This window comes from Marmota monax, unplaced genomic scaffold, assembly GCF_021218885.2.
Source record: "Marmota monax isolate L192 unplaced genomic scaffold, Marmota_monax_Labrador192_F-V1.1 WCK01_AAM20220418_F8-fsc00238, whole genome shotgun sequence".
NCBI classification, from domain to species: domain Eukaryota; kingdom Metazoa; phylum Chordata; class Mammalia; order Rodentia; family Sciuridae; genus Marmota; species Marmota monax.
Window position 1 is genome coordinate 1,393,965 of NW_026693175.1, and position 17,909 is coordinate 1,411,873.

Below are 17,909 nucleotides of genomic sequence, written 5' to 3' on the forward strand. Positions count from 1 at the left end.
TTTTTAAATTTATGAGTAAAATTAACCCATTTATACTTATTGTACACACAGTTTAGATTTAAGGTTCTAATTTTATTTTATGTTAGCATATTCTGGTTTCTTTTGCTTTTCTTGTTTCCATTTCTGCCTTATTGATTGGACAGGTTTTCTTTGCTATATCCTCCCCCTTAATGGTCTGCAAATTTTAAATCTCATTTAATTCTTCAGTTTTATCATTAACTTCAAAAACTTAAAAGTCACATATTTAGAACACATATATCCAAAACGAACTCGTGGAGTTAATTTGCATCTTACAGTTCCTTAAAATAGTTCTGATTTTTTTCCTCCTGATTTCCCATTTTCACACTTGTAAAATTGGGAGTATGGATTCTTCAGTCATTATTTTAAGAATTAAGTGTGACTCCTCATCAAGCACCAGCCTTTATAAAGAAGTCTTCTGTTCTTCCATTCCATTTCTTCTTCATTTCGCCCAAACATCGGTGGTCCTTTCAACACAGGCATCTTTCATCTCCTTTGTCCTTCAAACCACCTTCTCTCCTGCATTTCTTCTTGCATCATCATGGCCTTCATCTACTCTTTCAACTTCCTGGTCTCTCAACAACTTCCCAGCCCCGCCTTTACGTTAGAAAACCTCATTCCACGTTGCACTGGGCGGCCTCTCACGCTCCACAGACAAGGAACGTCCTACCCCGATGGCTCCATGCCTTTCTTCATCTCTCCTTCAAAATGGCGGACTTAGACGTTCACGATCCACACCACGTGCGCCTGCGCCTCCCGCGGCCATTTCACCCAGCAGCCCCAGCGCCAGCGCCCGCTGCGAGGCGCCTGCGCACAAAGCGGCTCGGCAGCTCCGCCCCCGGCTGAGTACGCCTGAAACCGCACGTCCCTACCCCCGCCCCCCCGCCGGCCGTCCGCCCTCGCCCTTTCCTGTGAGATTCTTCCGCCAAGTGGAGGCCCATCTTTGGTCGACAACCTACGCACTTGTAGAACACTCCAATAGGCACTTGGAGACCCGGGTCTCCCCATTCAGTCTCATCTGTGCGCCAGGGCAGTTTCTTCTGGGGCCCCCCGAAGTTGATAACGGATCTCGCGGGACTCTTTTGCGTAACGTGAGGTAACAAACGGAAAGAATGGGGCGCGGCGGAGGGATTTCGCTGGCGCGCGTCCGTCCCGAGTGGGGGTCGCCCGGGATCCGGGAGGGGGAGGGGACGGGGAGGAGCCGCCGAGGGATTGTTGTTTTCCTCTGCCCCGCCTCCGCCGCGCCGGCCAGTGGCGACAGGCCGCTTCCCCGCGAGCCCCGCCCGCCGCCCGCGGTCCAGCCAATGAGCGGCGGCAGCGGCTCTGGGGGGCGGGCCCGGGGGCCGTGCGTGTCTTGTGAGAGCTCTTGAACCAAGTAGGAGCTGGAGTCGGCTGGGCGGCTGGGGACGGCCGCCGCCGCCGGTGACTCAGGGAGGCGGGAGGCGGGTGAGCGCGCCGCGGCCTCGGCTGCGGGAGAGGCGGGGGTTCGGAGGCGAGCCCGCGGGCCGCGCGTCGCGCAGGCCGGGCGTGGGGCGGGGGCGGGCCGGGCGGGTGGCCGCGGGCCGGGCCTCTGCGCCGGGCCCTCTCCTTGCCGGGGCTGGGGGCGGGCGCGCAGAGTCCCCCGGCCGCCCCCGCGGCGAGGGGGCCGGGGCTCGGGAAAGCGAAACTTGGCGGGCGGGCCCGCGCCCCACACGCTCGCTTCCGTGTCTGCAGGAGGGTGCTGCCGCCGGCGGAGACATGGTGCTCACGCTCGGGGAGAGCTGGCCGGTGCTGGTGGGGAAGCGGTTCCTCAGCCTGTGCGCGGCCGACGGCGTCGACGACGACTGGGACGTGCAGCGCGTGGCCGAGTGGCCCTGGCTGGCGGGCACGGTCCGCGCCGTGTCCCACCCCGACGTTTCCAGGAAGGACCTGAAGGTGAGCGGCCCCCGCGTTGCCGTGGGAACGCGCAGCCCCCCTGCGGGGCGGCCCGAAAGTTGGCGTCGGACCTGCGGGTGCTGCGGAGGCGACCTCGCGAGTCTGCGATGCCCGGTCGCTCGGAGTCGCCGGCCGCGGTCTGCGGGGGCTGCGCGCTGCACGGCCGGCGTCGGCCTCGGCCTCGTAGGGCGACGACTCCTCGGCGGGGAGGAGTGGTGCTAGTGTCAGGTTGGGCGAACGGTGACGTCTAGAAGCGGTAGGAATGGGGCTGGTGCCTGGAGGTGCTTTCAGACTTGGGGTGGGGGATGTTCCTCTGGATTTGTTAACTTTTTTTGTTTTTAACTTAAGCACTGGTTAAAAATGAAGTGTGAGTGTAGAGGGAGGAGTTTAGTTCTGCTCGGCGTGTTAGGGTGGGTGTTTGTCCGTATATGGTGGGTCAGCAGGAATGGGTTCCTGGTTATCCGTGAGGAGTCTGTGGGTGGGTGTGGGATATGACCATATATGGAGCGCTGGGGGTGGAGCTGGCCCATATATGGTGCAGTGGAGGAATGGCTTCGAAATCTATATTGCACTTGGGTGTTTGGGGGCAGGGAGAGAAATGGGAGCAAGTGCAGTCAGTGATTTCTTAAACCAAAATGACACTGAGAATCTTTTTTAGTTAGATCTTTGGAAAGAGGGATGAATTCTAATTGTACTCTAATAGAAGTATTGCTGTGAAAAGATTGTCTGGGAACAACCAGTGAGGAAGCCATTGTACCAACAAAGACTCCTTTGTGCAAAAATAGCTGAAAAAAGATCCCTAACAAAGACTGCAAAGTGGTGATAAGTTGGAGGAAGCTTGTCAGAACGGAAGAGATTTCTACTGAGTGATGTGTGTGTTTCAGGATCTTCACTTGGTCACCATTGCTTTTTCTTGAAACTCTGCTGAGGAAATAAAGGAAGCAAGTTTTAACATTAGCAATTGAATATATGTTGATTTCTGAAACACTTCCGTTTTGTACAGTTTATACAGTTGAGAGTCTGTCCATTCCCAAACCAGTATGAGTCCACAGAGAGTGGAGGTAGGAGGATATTTGTACTTATGTGTTTTTAAAACTTCTACCAGGTGCCTGGTCTTCATGTTGAGGCAGAGAAGTGAGCATTGAGCACTTAAGCACATGCCAAGCATCATGCTGACCTCTTACCAGCAATGATGCCCCCACTTTACCAGGTCTTACAAAGATTGTCTTACTCAGGGTCACATGACTGGCAACTTGCATAGCCAACTGGCATAATCTGTGTTCTGACCCAGGAAGTTCTACTCCAGGGCTGCCCTCTTCACCATCAGGCTGTGGAATTAAGAGCTGTGCCACAAAAATGCTCCAACCACACACTATGGGATTTGGTTTCTCTCCTCTGTTCCACTCATTCTTGTACCAAAGAGGTTTTCATGTTTATAGAGATAGTGTATTGTACAGGGATAGCCAGCCTATTTATTTTAGGCTAATAACCTTTTTACATAAAATGTAGAGCTTTGTGTATGAGATTTCATCAAGGTGGTTGTGTTTTATTTCATCTAGGTAAATTTTTCTGTAGAACTTGTGTTTTAACTGACTTGAATAGAAACAGTTTTTAAACTGTATAGTTTTTGGTGTTCCCTTGCCTTCCCTTCCATGGAAGTGATTGAGGATCTGTTGTAGGCAGACAGTCTAGGAGGTTCTTAGTATGTGTTTATTTTTATCTCTATATCCCTGCCACACCCAACTTTCAGGAGCAGTGATACCTTCATTTTCTGGATGAGGAAGGAAGTAGTTTGAGGAAAAGGACTCTTATCTAGACTTGTGTAATTAGCTACTGTAAGTAAGGGAGTGAGGATTTGAATCCAGGTTGGGCAGTGTTTCTTCTCCACTGTACTAAGGTGCCTGACTGGAGACTACTGGGGATTTCAATTCAAGAGCAGTTTTGGTTAATTTGGACTTATGCCCTATCTGCAGACTTCACAACTCAGCCCTTTTTAAGATGCAAATCTATATTATTTCTTTATTCTAATCATTACTACTGCATTCCTCAGTAGCCATTGAAATAATTGGCTTAAGTATAAGAACCATGTTGTAGTTAATAAAAATGGATTTTGAAACACTGGAACCAAATAGTGCAGGTAGAACCAAGTAACTAAGACCGTACTTACATCTGGGCTTAGGGACATTGAGCTTTTTTGAGTGGTGAGGTTGGGCGCTGAGGTGACTGAATAAGTAAACTTAGGTAGGTACTCTGTGATGATTTTTCTAAGTTTTAGCACACATACAAGTCAGTCTAGACTGGCAGGCTTAATTGTGAATGATATTAAAGGCTAAGGCTTATTAATTTTGTTTCAGTGCCAGAAAGACTTTGTAACAAAGTCACTTAGGTGACAAAAGCAATATATCTAGTAGTTGATTGCAAAGAAGTGGAAGACATAGTAACAGGAAGTAATGACTGGTTATTATGTGGCAAGTAATAATCCTTACCAGTAGCCTGTTTGGTAAGATTTTGTGTGTGTGTTGTGGGGGGGTTAGATTGAAGTTTAAAGAAATTACATAACTTGCCCAAGTTTGTCTACAGACTTGAAAAATTAGGCTTTGATATTCAGGTAGAATATGCACTCCTGTAATCCCAGCAGGCTTGGGAGGCTGAGGCAGGAGGATTTTGAGTTCAAAGCCAGCCTCAGCAAGGTGAGGTGCTAAGCAACTCAGTGAGACCCTGTCTCTAAATAAAATACAGAATAGACCTGGGGATGTGGCTCAGTGGTCAAGTGCCCTTGAGTTCAATCCCCAGTGCCTTAAAAAAAAAAAAAATTGCTTCGAGCACTTTATTTTGCTAGCCTTTGAATCCTTCATACCTTGAACACTATGTAGTATGTACTTGTACTTAAATATCTGCATGAATAAGTGAAGGAATCAAAATAATTACTATTAGGAAACGGTTTACAAATAACAGTTCAGAAATAACTGCTGGGGCAGTAGCCTTTTCTACCTCTAGAATAACAGATCTTAGTTAAATGTGGTTCCCAGGACTGACTTCATCTTTCATCCTTCTGCTTGAGTGTGAACTATTTTCTTTTGTATTAGGTGTGCAGGGAATGTCCTCCTTCCCCAGCTTGCCTATCTAAGTCTTTATCTTTCTTTAACCCTACTTTTTTCTGTCTGTCTATCTATTTATTTATTTATGGTGCTGAGGATCGAACCCAGTTCCTCACACATGCTAGGCAAGCGCTCTACTGCTGAGCCACAATCCCACCTGTTTTTCATCTTTATGTATCGTTTCCTACTGTTGTCAGCAAATGAGTGGCCTGACCAATGCCTTTCATCCTTGTATACAGTTGGAACTTGAATATTGGTGGATTCTGCTGCCAGCCAGGCTATGTAAGATGAGAAACTCCTGGTGCAGTGTAATAGAGACTGTTTACTACTTATAATTGAATACTAGACTCAGGTTTTAGGTAAGCATTTTATTTTCATGTAAGAAGATGTAATGGAAGCGTAGTGAATTAATTTCTATTTTTTGGAATAGTGAAACTTGTATTCTGCATTGTAGAACTAGGCAGAGTCAATATATAGTCAAACATTTAACTACAAACCATGCTGTTCTGTGTATTTCTACCTTCACATTTGGTAACATTCTCCTTGACAGTTCCAGTAGTTTTCATAATCATATGCTCAGGAGAGATGAGTTTTTGCTGAGATTAGCTATAACATTAATTCACGTATCATGTAAGATTTTCTTTTGGGAAAAATTAGCTTTGAAGTAATTGATTTGAAATATCTAACATTTGGTCAAAATATTTGATAGCCTAATCAGTTGCACATTTACAAAAGGCCCTATTACAAGAATAGTAAAATTGGAAGTTCAGGTAGGCAATCATAACTGACCTTTGTTTGGCCTTTAGTGTCAGACAGCACAAGTAACTTTGTGGGCCTAGGGAGCATGGGAAAAAGAACACAGCAGAAGCTCATTTCATTTGTCAGCCTGCATAAACTGGATGAGTCACCCTTAGTTCTTTCTGAATATGAACGTCTTCTGTCTGCCCCAAAGTATCTGCAAAAGAGACTTTAGGGGAGGTGTCCTTCAGTATTGAACCTCAGGCTTTAAGGAAAAAATGAAAGACATACATGGGTTTTTGTTTTGTTTTGCTGCACAGGGAATGGAACCCAGGGCCTTGTGCAGGAGCTGAACTTAAAAGTACTTAAAAATTGAGATATTTGAGTTTTAGTTTGTGTTATCTTAAGTTTTAAATAGTGGTCTGATAAACATTGTTGCTTGTATTTGGGAAAACCACTTAAAGTCTTAATCCTTCCTTCATTTTTTTTTCAGTGTTGAGTAGATCTGGTTATGTTGAAGACTCTCTCCTTCACTCATAACTTCAGTGATATGGTGATATGATTTAGATTACCATGTAGGTCTTAAAACTACCTGGCTGCACTTTACATACCTTGTTGTAATGTGTGTTTTATGGTGATATGGTGTTTCATGCCTGTATTCTCAGTGATTTGGGAGGCCTAGGTAGAAGAATGCACATTCAAGGCTAACCTGGGCAACTTGGCAAGACCCTGTCTCAAATAATAAAAAAGGCTGGGGATGTAGCTCAGTGGTAGAACACCCCTCTTTGAGTTCATTCCCCAGTACCGACCCCTCCCCCATCTACCTAACAGTTCAGTGAGAGTTAGAGGTTACTGCTTTCTTTTTGAAGTTAATAAAACAAGATTCAGCGATCTAGACTTCTAAGTAAGAATTCTAAACCTGGGATGCAGTTGAGTTGGTTTCCTTTCTAATCACGTTTTGTTTTATGCAAGTAATATCAAGGAAAGTTTCAACATAGTGGGATTCAAGCCAAGGTCTCTCTGATTCTGAAATTTGTGTGCTTATTCCTTTTATATCACATATCTGAAAGATGGGAAAACTGGCATGGAAAGCTAAGTTGGGGTTGAAAGACTAAGTCTCTCTGTGGGAGATGTCAGGAGACCTGGATCCTCTGGCAAGGAAGCCAGGAAAATGAGCAGTCTCAGTACACCTTGGTAAGGAGCATTGGTTGGTTGGTTGAAGTGATAGAATAGATATAACCTGGGAGAAAGGCTTTGCCACATAGCTGTTCTCCATTTGCATTTATTCTGATTTGGTGGAAAGTATAAGGTGGTTACTGCAAAATATCCTTCCATACAAGAAGTTATGCAGCATCCTAGCCAAATTGCCTGGGAAGTTAAGGATGTGTGTTTATTGTTGCTAGAAGGGTAGAGTGGGTCTTAATTTTATCTTTTTTTTAAAGATATCCTGTAGATTGGAAAAGGTTCAGGATTGGAATTAACAGTGTATCAGCTGAAATTTACAGCTTTTTAGGTGAAATAAGAGAAATGGAATGTAGGAGCTCAGTTCAGAGAGAAGTTCATTTATTTATGCTTAATAAGTCTTTGAGTAATGATAGGGACTGTATACCAGTGACAAGACAGTGAGCAAAAACAGACACAAACTTCGACCTATTTGATTCACGTGTCAGTTGACTAGCCATAAATTTAATGCCAACTGGTGCGTAAGTGCTAGGAGGGAAATGCATAGAGCTCTTAGGACAGTTAGCCAGGGGGACCTCTCTCAGGAGGGGAAAGGCTCTTTTGCAAGGGGAGGCTTCTTTGAGGAAAGGATTCTTAAGTTGGGTTCTGACCATGTAGTTAGTAAAGACATCTGTGAAATCATAAGATTTGATAGAGATGGGTTCATTAATAATCCTTGAAACACCAAAAAAGAGGTCTCTTGTAAGACGAAGAATTTTAAATAAAAATAGTGGTTTTCTCACTGAATATTAAGGGAGTTTATTCAAGTCTGCTAAAATATGTAAATGTTTAAAAAAGTTTTAGAATAAATTAAGGGGCAGCATATTCATAATAGCTAATGAAATTTGAGTGTTTTGACCAGTCACAGTGGCACATGCTTATAATCCCAGCAGCTCTGGAGGCTGAGTCAGAAGGATCTCAAGTTCAAAGCCAGTTTTAGCAACTTAGTAAGAACCTGTCTCAAAATAAAAAGGGCGGAGGCTGGGGATGTGGCTCAGTGGTAAAGTGCTCTGGGTTCAATCCCAATACCAAAGAAATAAATTTGGGTGTTTTGGGTGCATCATATGACCTTTAAGGTTTTGTGAACAATTCCTACCTCTGGGAGTTGCCAGAGACCAACTTTTGTCTGATTTTTACAAAAATGTCTTCGTAAATTTATTTAAGTTTTAAAGGATTAAAGCCTTATGGTTAAAAGATATTTTGCCTATCTGAAGCCGAAAACATTACAGTTACTTGGAAATTTATATTTCAAAGGTAGTTTGACTTTTATATAAGCAACTAGACCGGCTGAGTGGGTCTTTCAGTGATTGGGTGCTTGCCTATCATGAATGAGGTGCTCTGGTTTATCCCCAACAACAGGAATTAAAAAATTTTTTTTTTTTTAGTTGTTAGACCTTTATTTATTTATATGCAGTGCTGAAAATAGAACCCAGTGCCTCACAAGTATGGCAAGTGTGCCAGGCAAGTATGCTACCTCTGATTCACAGCCCCAGCCCCACAATACCAGGAATTTAAAAAAAAAAAAAAAAGTAGTTCTGGGGTCATTTATTAATTACTTATTTCTTTTATCGTGTAAAATAGTTTTAGACTCCCAACCCTGAAGTAAATTTCTCCCTTTTCTCTATTGAAAGGTATATTGAAGGTGTGTCATGCATTAGGGCTTTTTGCTAAGTAGTCTACCAGAGGAGTCTAAAAGCAGCTGGTGTCATGATGGGGTCTTCTTAAGCCCACTGCAGTGTCAACAGAGAATTGAATTACAATGCACTTGGAAAAGTAGTTGTTCTGGGTTTCAGATTTGTCTCATCTAATTCCCAAAGTTCACACATCTAATTAACATGTAAATCCCTTCTAAGTGGGGTTCTTTGGTTTCTGGGCTACCCAGAGACTACTTTGAGGGCACTGAACCTGAAAGCCCTGAACTTTTGTATCCCAGGGTAGTTTGGGGATCAAGTTTGGTACATGTGTGATTATTTTGCTGTGGCTATGAAGGAAAGGCAGGGAACTAGGAGGGAGTAACACATGCATGTGGGAGACTCAAGAATAATAATGACATGGTTAAGCTTGTATGTTGATAATGTTTGTGACTTGAATCTGCTTTTCCAATTTTCATCCAGGTATGTGTCGAGTTTGATGGGGAATCTTGGAGGAAGAGAAGATGGATAGAAGTCTACAGCCTTCAGAGGAAAGCATTTTTGGTAGAACATAATTTGGTTTTGGCTGAACGAAAGTCACCTGAAATTTCTGAACGAACTATTCAGTGGCCTGCAATAGTGAGTAAAACTGAGGAAAAGAGAACATTTCATCTGTTTTGGGTAAAACAAGGAAAATATAAATGAAATGCCTGTGTTTGGCCCTTGTCACACACATGAAACAGTAGTCCATGTTTGTGACAAGGCAGAGGGTATAAAAGCACCTAGAATCTTCTGCCAGACCTTGTAGGAGCTCTGCAACTCTGGGCCTATCCCTGGGCTTTTAGGGTCTTATTTTCTTCACTTGAAAAATGGGGGACGAAGTAGTGTGGGGAATGTCAAGGTCAGAGGTCAGAAACTGGTAGTCATACATACATATAGATAGATCTGTTTGTTTTGGCCCAAACAGTTAAGTGTTTTAAGAAAATTGAGTTAGCTGCCTTTTTAAAAAAATGTGGAATGTGCATTTAGATTTCCAGTGTCTGTAAAATTGGTGAGACTAGGCAGCACTGGGTAGGTCTCTGTGGCAGCAATCCATAAAAGAGGTTTCCATTCCTGGCCTCAGGGTCTCCAAGGTTCCTCCTGCTCTGGATTGTTTTTGGCTCTAAATATACTACAAGAAGGTCTGGGTTGTATCTACGTTGTAGATGTGGTGCAGTTTGAGGAAGAGAGTGACCACTGTATCTGGAGAGGACATCTGGAGCTTATGAGGAAGGTCAGGTACAGGTAGTTGGAAAGGCCAGAATGGTGCTTGAAAGTTGGCCAGATCCTGGAGGGCCTCACCTGCTGCTGGCAAAGCCAGGGTTTTGCTCATGAGTGAGAAGAGGTGCTGGAGGTCACAGTTTAAGTCATATTTTGCTCTTTATATTTTTGTGTCCACCTGCTAAGAGTTTTCTGAAATCATAATCCAGTCTCCCCAGAAAAATGTGCATATACTTCTTTTGCATAAATTTTTAGGAAACGGAGGATCTGGGGACCTGTGTGTTAATGACTCCCAAATGCATATCTGGTTTAAATTACTGGGTTTAAATGAAAATTGTGTGATTTTTGTAGGTACCTCATTATTATGAGGTCCTTGCAGTAAACACAAGCTTTGTTACTTCCTGTGTGCCTAAAAATTGCCAGTTCCATTTTCAGAATAATGCTGATAGCAATTATGATGCCAAACTTGTTTTTTTTCCCCAGGTGTACAAACCTTTGTTGGACAAAGTTGGTTTGGGATCCATGACTTCTGTTCGCTTCCTAGGAGATCAGCAAAGCGTATTTCTTTCCAAAGATCTTTTAAAGCCTATACAGGTAAATCATCCTTAAATCATTCTTAAAAACAGAGATTCAAGTTGTTTTAACATGAGAAGTAAGATTGGTGTTTTGCCCATATTTAGATGCCTAATAAAGAGATGAACCCATCCCATCAAGAGTTAGTTGTGGGGGCTGGGGACACAGCTCAGTTGGTAGAGTGCTTGCCTTGTATGCACAAGGCCCTGAGTTGAGTCCCCAGCACCACAAAAAAAAAAAAAAAAAAAAGGGTTAGTTGTTGGGCCTGGGCCAGGCACGGTAGCATACGCTATGTGGCTCGGGAGGCTGAGGCAGGAGAATCGTGAGTTCAAAGTCAGCCTCAGCAAAAAGTGAGGTGCTAAGCAACTCAGTGAGACCCTGTCTCTAAAATACAAAATAGGGCTGTGGATGTGGCTCAGTTGTTGAGTGCCTCTGGGTTCAATCCCTGATATCCCCCCAAAAAAAGGGTTGTTGGATTGCATCCTTCAATTGTAGCCTATGGTCTGTGCCATCCATTTGGTTTGAAAGGACAGGGTATACAATTGATGGTATGTATGGAAACACCTAAGTGACATGGAAATAATGTTGGAAAGTTGACTATTGCAGTTGTGTGTATGTGCATGAGTACACACAGGCATACAATAATGCATCTGATCCTGGTTACTCATGGATTGTATGTTTGTGAATTTGCCTACCTACTAAAATATATTTGTAGCCCCCAAATCAGTACTTGTGGTGGCTTACATTCATTCATCCATGTGCACAGAACACTTTTGAGTTGCCTGATGCAGGTTCCCACTGCGGCCAGTTAAGGTGATGTTCCTTTGCCATCTTATTTCAGCTCTCCTGGTGTAAACAAGTACCTTATTTGCAACTTATTTAGTTTCACTGTTTCGTGTTTTTGTTTTTGCTTTTTTTCTTGTTTTCCTTTTGTGATTTTTTTTTCTGTGTAAAGTGTCCCAGATGTAGTGCTAAGATGTTGTTTGGTGTTTATAAGCTCAAGAAAGCTGTGGTGGGGCTCGCCTGGCATGCGTGCGGCCCAGGTTCGATCCTCAGCACCACATACAAACAAAGATGTTGTGTCCGCCGAAAACTGAAAAAAAGAAAAAAAAAAAAAAAAAAAAAAGAAAGCTGTGGTGGGTCTGAAGTACATGTGTTAGAGGAGCTTTTGCCCAGTCGTCAGGTGGGGTGCTTGTGGACACGAGTTCAAGGCTGATGAATCTGCAATGTGTATTGCATAAGGTGTGTTTCATAGAAACACATCCAGTAAGGTTATATATTGATCAGTCGATGAAAATGTGAACAGAGGTTCATAAGATCCCATGTTTCTCTTAAGACCCATGGCTTGGTATTCACTAATTTTCCTTTTGGCAATCTGGTGGAACATAACTGAGGATTGGCTGTATACACATACATTCTTTTCAGTTCGTTTGGAAAACTCTCACCTTTAAACATGTGGGCTTCTGGTTGTTTATATTAGTATTTGTTATGAAAATGTTAGAAGGGAGGAGATCACTGCCTTCAGAATACTATTGGTTTTGTAATGACATCTGTCCCCTTTACGCACTCTGTTTTGTGATTTCAGACCTGACTTGTTTCTGTAGTATGCACAACTGTTAAACCTGTGTGTTTGCTAATAGGCAGCCTGGGCCGGTGGCTGAGTTTCTGGGCCTGTAGTGGAAAGCCACACACTGGCTTTTGCAACAATTGGCTTTGCTTTTACTTCCATATCCTGGAAATGAGTGAAAACAAGGCCCATCATGTAGGCTTCGTTTTATAATGTAGAAGTAGTTAGAATAAAGGAGGATGCTTCCACTTAAGTTCGCATGCAAGCTACCTTCGTATGTTACTAGGCATCTTGATGGTTTTCCTGCCTTGAGAAGAATGATTTGTTTACAGGACCAGTGACACAGATGGGTGTTTGGCTCTTTTGCCTTACTGGGTGGTAGAATAGTTTTTACTTGCCAGCATTGTGTCCTGAATTTACATCTTCCACATGTCCTGGTTTTTCAGTTAAGGTAGAAGTATTAGTTTTGTTTCTCGAAATTAAAAAGGAAAAATCTAGGGCTGGGATTGTAGCTCAGTGGTAGAGCACTTGCCTAGCTCATGTGAGGCACTGGGTTTGATCGTCAGTAACATGTTATAGATAGATAGATAGATAGATAGATACATAGATAATACCTTTATTTATCTATCTTCAACTAAAAAAAACTTATAAAAAGGGAAAAATCTAGATTAGTGTTTGTTCTCAGTGAGTTGTACCTTGGGTTCTCAGTGTGAAAATTGTTCTTAATGTAATACTAATATATAATTCATTGAGGGAAACTTCAGTGTGCATTCTTGGCTTTTACTCAGGACACTATTGTGTAGATATGGATGATCACATCAGGCTTCTGCTGAATGAATTTATAGGATGCTTGCTCTAAATAATGCAGAGAGCACCTGAATGTCATTTGGCATATGCAGAAGTTGGTATTGAAACTTAAGGTGTGTGGTTAGATGGATTTGACTCAGTTACTTATGGTTAAGAAATAAGACAGGGTCTCTAGATGAACTATCTAGCACTTCAGATAGGCCCTAAAACTGTCCTAGGTAGACTAGAATCACTCTGCCTTTCCAGGGAGCCCCATATGGCTCTCTGCATCAATAGATTGCTTATCTTATAATAAGAATTGGAATTTTTTTTTGATATTGTAGTACTAAATTATGAGGGGGAAAAAACCCAAACAATATATGACCCATTCTGGTAATTAGCTTTGAGCTGTTGTGGCTGCCCTGGTTTATGTAGCAATATCTGACTAAGAAAATGCACTATTCCAGCTCAGCCTTCTTCTCTAAGTGGGAGAAATGGGTGGACTGCTCTTGCTGCTGTGGATGTATCTCACAGTAGCAGAGAAGTGGGAAGGCCCTGAGTTGTAAGGGCTGCTATGTTTAGCACTGTTTTTCTTTGCCCTGCTAGAATTTTGGTTTGGCTGGTTGTTCCTATTGACGGTCTGTATACATTTGTCATAACTGGGTGTGTACACAAAGCCAGAGGGCGGACGAGTGCCAGGTGGGGCAGCTGCCAAGAACGGAGTGTTTCAGAACTGGCTCGCTCTGAAGCTCTGGGCTGCGCATTCAGGTTTTCTGTTTGTCATCCCACACCACCAGCTTCCTTACCTTTTGTAAAGTAGAATGTATTTGGGATATAGTTAGGTTAAATGAATTTATATGAAATGAGATGTTAAAACAGCGATTTTAGTGAATTGACAATGAGCATCTCTCCGGTGTGTCTTTGTTTCTTGGATTGGGCTTGGGATTTCCCAGTATTTGGTATATGGATTTGTTTTAAAGTTGGATCAACCAACTTGTTTATTCACTTATCATTTTCCCATAACCAAAGTTATGTCATGCTTAAAATCATGATTGAGTCACTTGGTATTTCTCATGCTCTCGGCATGGGTGACTTCCTCTCAGTTGGCCTTATGCCTGTGTTTGATAATTTCCAACTTCTTGACCTACTCAGTTCACTGGAGTTGAAATGGTTTGGTGCCATCAAATGGCTAGTTGACATTACCTGAACTGGTCTGGATGACCAGTTGAAATGGTCATTGGGATTTATAAATAATTCCTTTTTGTTTCCTTAAAGTGTAACAATCTTTGATTTTACAGGATGTAAACAATCTTCGGCTTTCCCTTACTGATAATCAGAGCATCAGTAAAGAATTTCAGGCTTTGATTGTGAAACATTTAGATGAAAGCCATCTTTTAAAAGGTATGTGGATGCTCTCTTGTTGATAGTTCATAAGTTGACCAATGATTGCTTGTAAGAAGCTATGGTTTAGCTCTTCTCCCTCATTCTGTCATTAAGATTTCTTATTTTTTTTCATTGTAATTAATTTTAAAATTGAAAAATAAAAGTTTTCCTATGTAACATGATTGAGGAGTTTAATTTGTAAAGTTCAGAAATTATGTGAAATTATAAATGTAATGTAGGCATTTTAAAAGCTCAGTTATATTCTGACATGGAATTTGATGTTTGGAATTTTAGTTGTATAAAATTCCTTGGTAATCCTTACCTTCCCATTTAATGGTATTGAGTTTCACAGTCATGAAGAAAAAAATTTTTTTTTTTTTTTCTGAATTAAACTCACAGTTCTGTTGGGGTTCCTAAATTTGATTCCTCTAAAACTACACAGAACAGTGAGTTTCTGATGAATTGTCTGATATTTTTTGTTCTGATGGAATGTGTCAAAATAAATATATTATTTGAATTCAAATCTGTAAGAAAATGGAGCATTAAAAGCCTACATTTTCTCTTAGCTTTGCTGAAATGTCTGTTTTAAGTTTGTAGCAATTATTTTATCTTTATGTTTATAGAAATTACAGATTTGGGGCCGAATGTCTTGGATAATGGTGCTATTGGAAGGTAGCGCAGATTCTCTAACATTTTTTTTCGTTTATTTTTTTAAGGTGACAAAAACTTAGTTGGTTCAGAAGTAAAAATTTATAGTTTGGACCCATCTACTCAGTGGTTTTCAGCAACTGTTGTGAATGGAAACCCAGCATCTAAAACTCTTCAAGTCAACTGTGAGGAGGTAAAGACCATGGTAACTGTGTGAAAGATGAGTTCCAGGGCCACATAACCACACAGAAAATCTGTGATCTTAAAGGACCTAATAATATTTTCTCATTTTATGAATTGAGAATAAGAGATAGAAATTATTACTATCATTTTTAAAAGAAATTATTTCTAAGATACTCTATTATTTTAGTAGAGCCAATTTTCAATGTGTTCCTAAGCATTTAAAAAATTTTTAGTTTTTTTTTTAATGGTTTTTAATTGTGAGTGTATCATTATTTTACTTATTTATATGCAGTGCTGAGAATTGAACCTAGTGCCTCACACATGCTAGGCAAGCACTCCACCACTGAGCTACAACCCCAGCCCCTCTTTGTTTTTGTTTTTAAGATTCCATCATTGAAAATTGTCGATCCCTCACTGATTCATGTTGAAGTTGTACATGATAACTTCGTGACATATGGTAAGATACAGTACTATCTAATTAAAATCTTTCTTCTCCTTCCCCCTTTTCTCTGTTTTCCTTATGTTACAAGAAACCAGCTTACCTATTTTTACACATTTTAGATAATTCTGCAAGAATTGGAGGTGTAAAACGGAAGTCTTCTGAGAATAATGGAAGCTTGGTTTCCAAACAAGCAAAATCTTGCTCTGAGGTAATCTTGGTTTGCTTTTGTCATTTGTGTAAAGTTTCTTTAGCTCTGCTGTTGCATGGCCAGACTCTGTAGTAGTTAGATAGATGTCTTTTCTGTTGGCTGTGTGCTGTCTCGTCCACTCTTTTGTGCAAGTTCCCGATCTTGGCCATGATTTCTACACTGCAGCAGATGGAGATAATATAAGTTTCTAGTTCACTATTTTTTGCGTTAAAAATAAGTTTGGGGGCTGGGGTTGTGGCTCAGTTGGCAGAGTGCTTGCCTGGCATATGGAGGCACTGGGTTCGATCTTCGGCACCGCATAAAAACAAAATAAAGGCATTATATCCATCTACTATATATATGTAGTAGATGGATATAATATACATATATATATATGTATTTTAGGGTTTCGTTTTTGGGGATATTTGCTGGAAATTCTTAGCAGATGTGACAATTTTACCACATGCGGGAGTTTTTGAAGGTAAATTGAATTGTATGTGTTATATTGGAAGGAGACAAGGGAAAGAATCTTAAAATTCTGAGTAGATTGGATGTTGATGAAATGGACCCCTTGATCTCTTGATAAAAAGGAAGTTTCATTGGTCTTTCATGGTTAGGTATGGAAATGTACTGGTTTTTTCAAAGCAAGTAGTTGATTTGCCATTATAATTTCTGCCAGAAAAGGTTTGGGCTTCCATGAATGCCATGTGGATTCAGGTGCCAAATTTAATTCTGTTCCCAAATAGTTGCTATTTGGATCAAGAAATTTTGTTTCTCTCTAGGTGAGTTCAAACATTAGGACCTGTTCCAGTACAAATGACTTTCTGAACTTTGGGATAAAAATGCATTTGTGTTGATGGATATTTCCTTTAGTATGATTATTTAAAACACTTCTGTGGGTGGGGACTGAAGCTCAGTAGTAGAGGGCTTGTTTAGCATGTGCAAGACAAACCTGGGATATGCCCCCAGCACCACAAAAAACAAGACACCTTTATGATGCTGTGCTCCAGGGTGAAATATAGATTTTTAAAACTGATCAGGATATTATTATTAAGAGTATCCACAGGGGGCTTGTGGATCAGTGGTAGAGCACTTGCCTAGTATGTGTGAGGCCCTGGGTTCGATCCTTAGCACTATATAAAAATAAATAAATAAAATAACGATTTTTTTTTTTTAAAGTGTCCACAATATTTGAAAAGGAACCTTGAGGTCTCGGGAGCCAGGCAAGGAGCAACAGCATGGGTAATGGACCAGGGTCAGTGAGGGAATCAAGGTTCATGGTGGGGGCAGACTGGACCACAGTGTTGACTAGAACCAGAGCTAGCACTGTGCTGTAGCACACAGTAGTCTCTGTGGCTAGTGGCCGGAGGGCTTTCCTGATCCTACCTAGGAACTTCGATACCTCTCCAAAAGCTTTGTACACCAAGGTATCTTGGGTGGATGCTCAGGTTGTTCAGGAAAGAAGGAAAAAGTCATTATAGAAATTAGTGTTAATTACCTTTTATTTTTGCCTTGGAGTTACAAGGTTGAACACTTACCACGGCTGGGTACTTGGTCCTAAAGACTGAAGTGTATTTGGAGTTCCTGCCTTAAAGAGCCTGTAGTCGGGGGTGGGGGGGTGGGTTCAGATTATAGTGTCCCACAAGCTTGGAGGGCATGCTCTGAGCAGGAGCTGTGCAGGTGCCTGCCTCACAGAGTAGTATAGGCAGACGTTCTCAAGAGTGTGTCCCTTTGTTAGAGGGCATGTGGCTGGAGGAGCATAGAAGGAAGGGTAAAGGAGAGAGAGATACAGCAGACTCAAGTTGAGTTTTATCTGGCAGTTAGGTATGGAGGGTGATTTAGGGTATTAGGGGTTTTAAGTTTTACGTGATGGACTTGAGCTTTAGGGATGATGGGTGAAGGAAGGGGGTTGGATAGAAATCAGGGCACAGGTGAAGTTAGTGGGATTGTCAACCACGGAGGAGCATGAAGCCAGTCAGTGAACTGAGGCAATGGAGAGCTGCTTTGGAGGCAGCGTTGACTTGGCCCATTGGAAGACTAGGTGTGAGGACTGAGGACGAGGGTGTTTCCTAACAGTGGGTAGAAAACTGCTGAAGCTTAGAAAGTGCAAGGGACACGGTCGGTCATTCATGGTGTTGTGTGCTCCCCCAGTTTAGAAGGGCTGAGCTGGTGGGAGAAGGAAATAGAAGCAAGACTCTGGGTTGAGGACTGTGAAGGGGATGCTAAGCCAGCAAGTGAGTGTTGCATCTTAGAGTTAAAC

General features: G+C 42.1%; 1 protein-coding gene across 5 annotated transcripts in view; it reads left to right on the forward strand.

Moving 5' to 3' along the window:
* The first annotated feature begins 923 nt into the window (after positions 1-923).
* Positions 924-17,909, forward strand: part of Kdm3a (lysine demethylase 3A) — a 44,939-nt gene continuing 27,953 nt past the window's right edge. For 3 of the 5 annotated variants that reach the window (XR_009227943.1, XM_046455888.2, XM_046455890.2), the window contains exons 1-8: positions 1,340-1,464; positions 1,732-1,932; positions 9,104-9,259; positions 10,364-10,474; positions 14,105-14,207; positions 14,906-15,030; positions 15,405-15,477; positions 15,582-15,670. Coding sequence is in view for 4 of the 5 variants with exons in the window: in XM_046455888.2 (XP_046311844.1) it covers positions 1,756-1,932; positions 9,104-9,259; positions 10,364-10,474; positions 14,105-14,207; positions 14,906-15,030; positions 15,405-15,477; positions 15,582-15,670 (834 nt within the window). In the remaining variant the exon portion in view is untranslated. Of the gene's footprint in view, positions 1,115-1,339; positions 1,465-1,731; positions 1,933-9,103; positions 9,260-10,363; positions 10,475-14,104; positions 14,208-14,905; positions 15,031-15,404; positions 15,478-15,581; positions 15,671-17,909 lie in introns of those variants that run through there. The other 2 variants (XM_046455889.2, XM_046455891.2) reach the window with 2 other exon arrangements.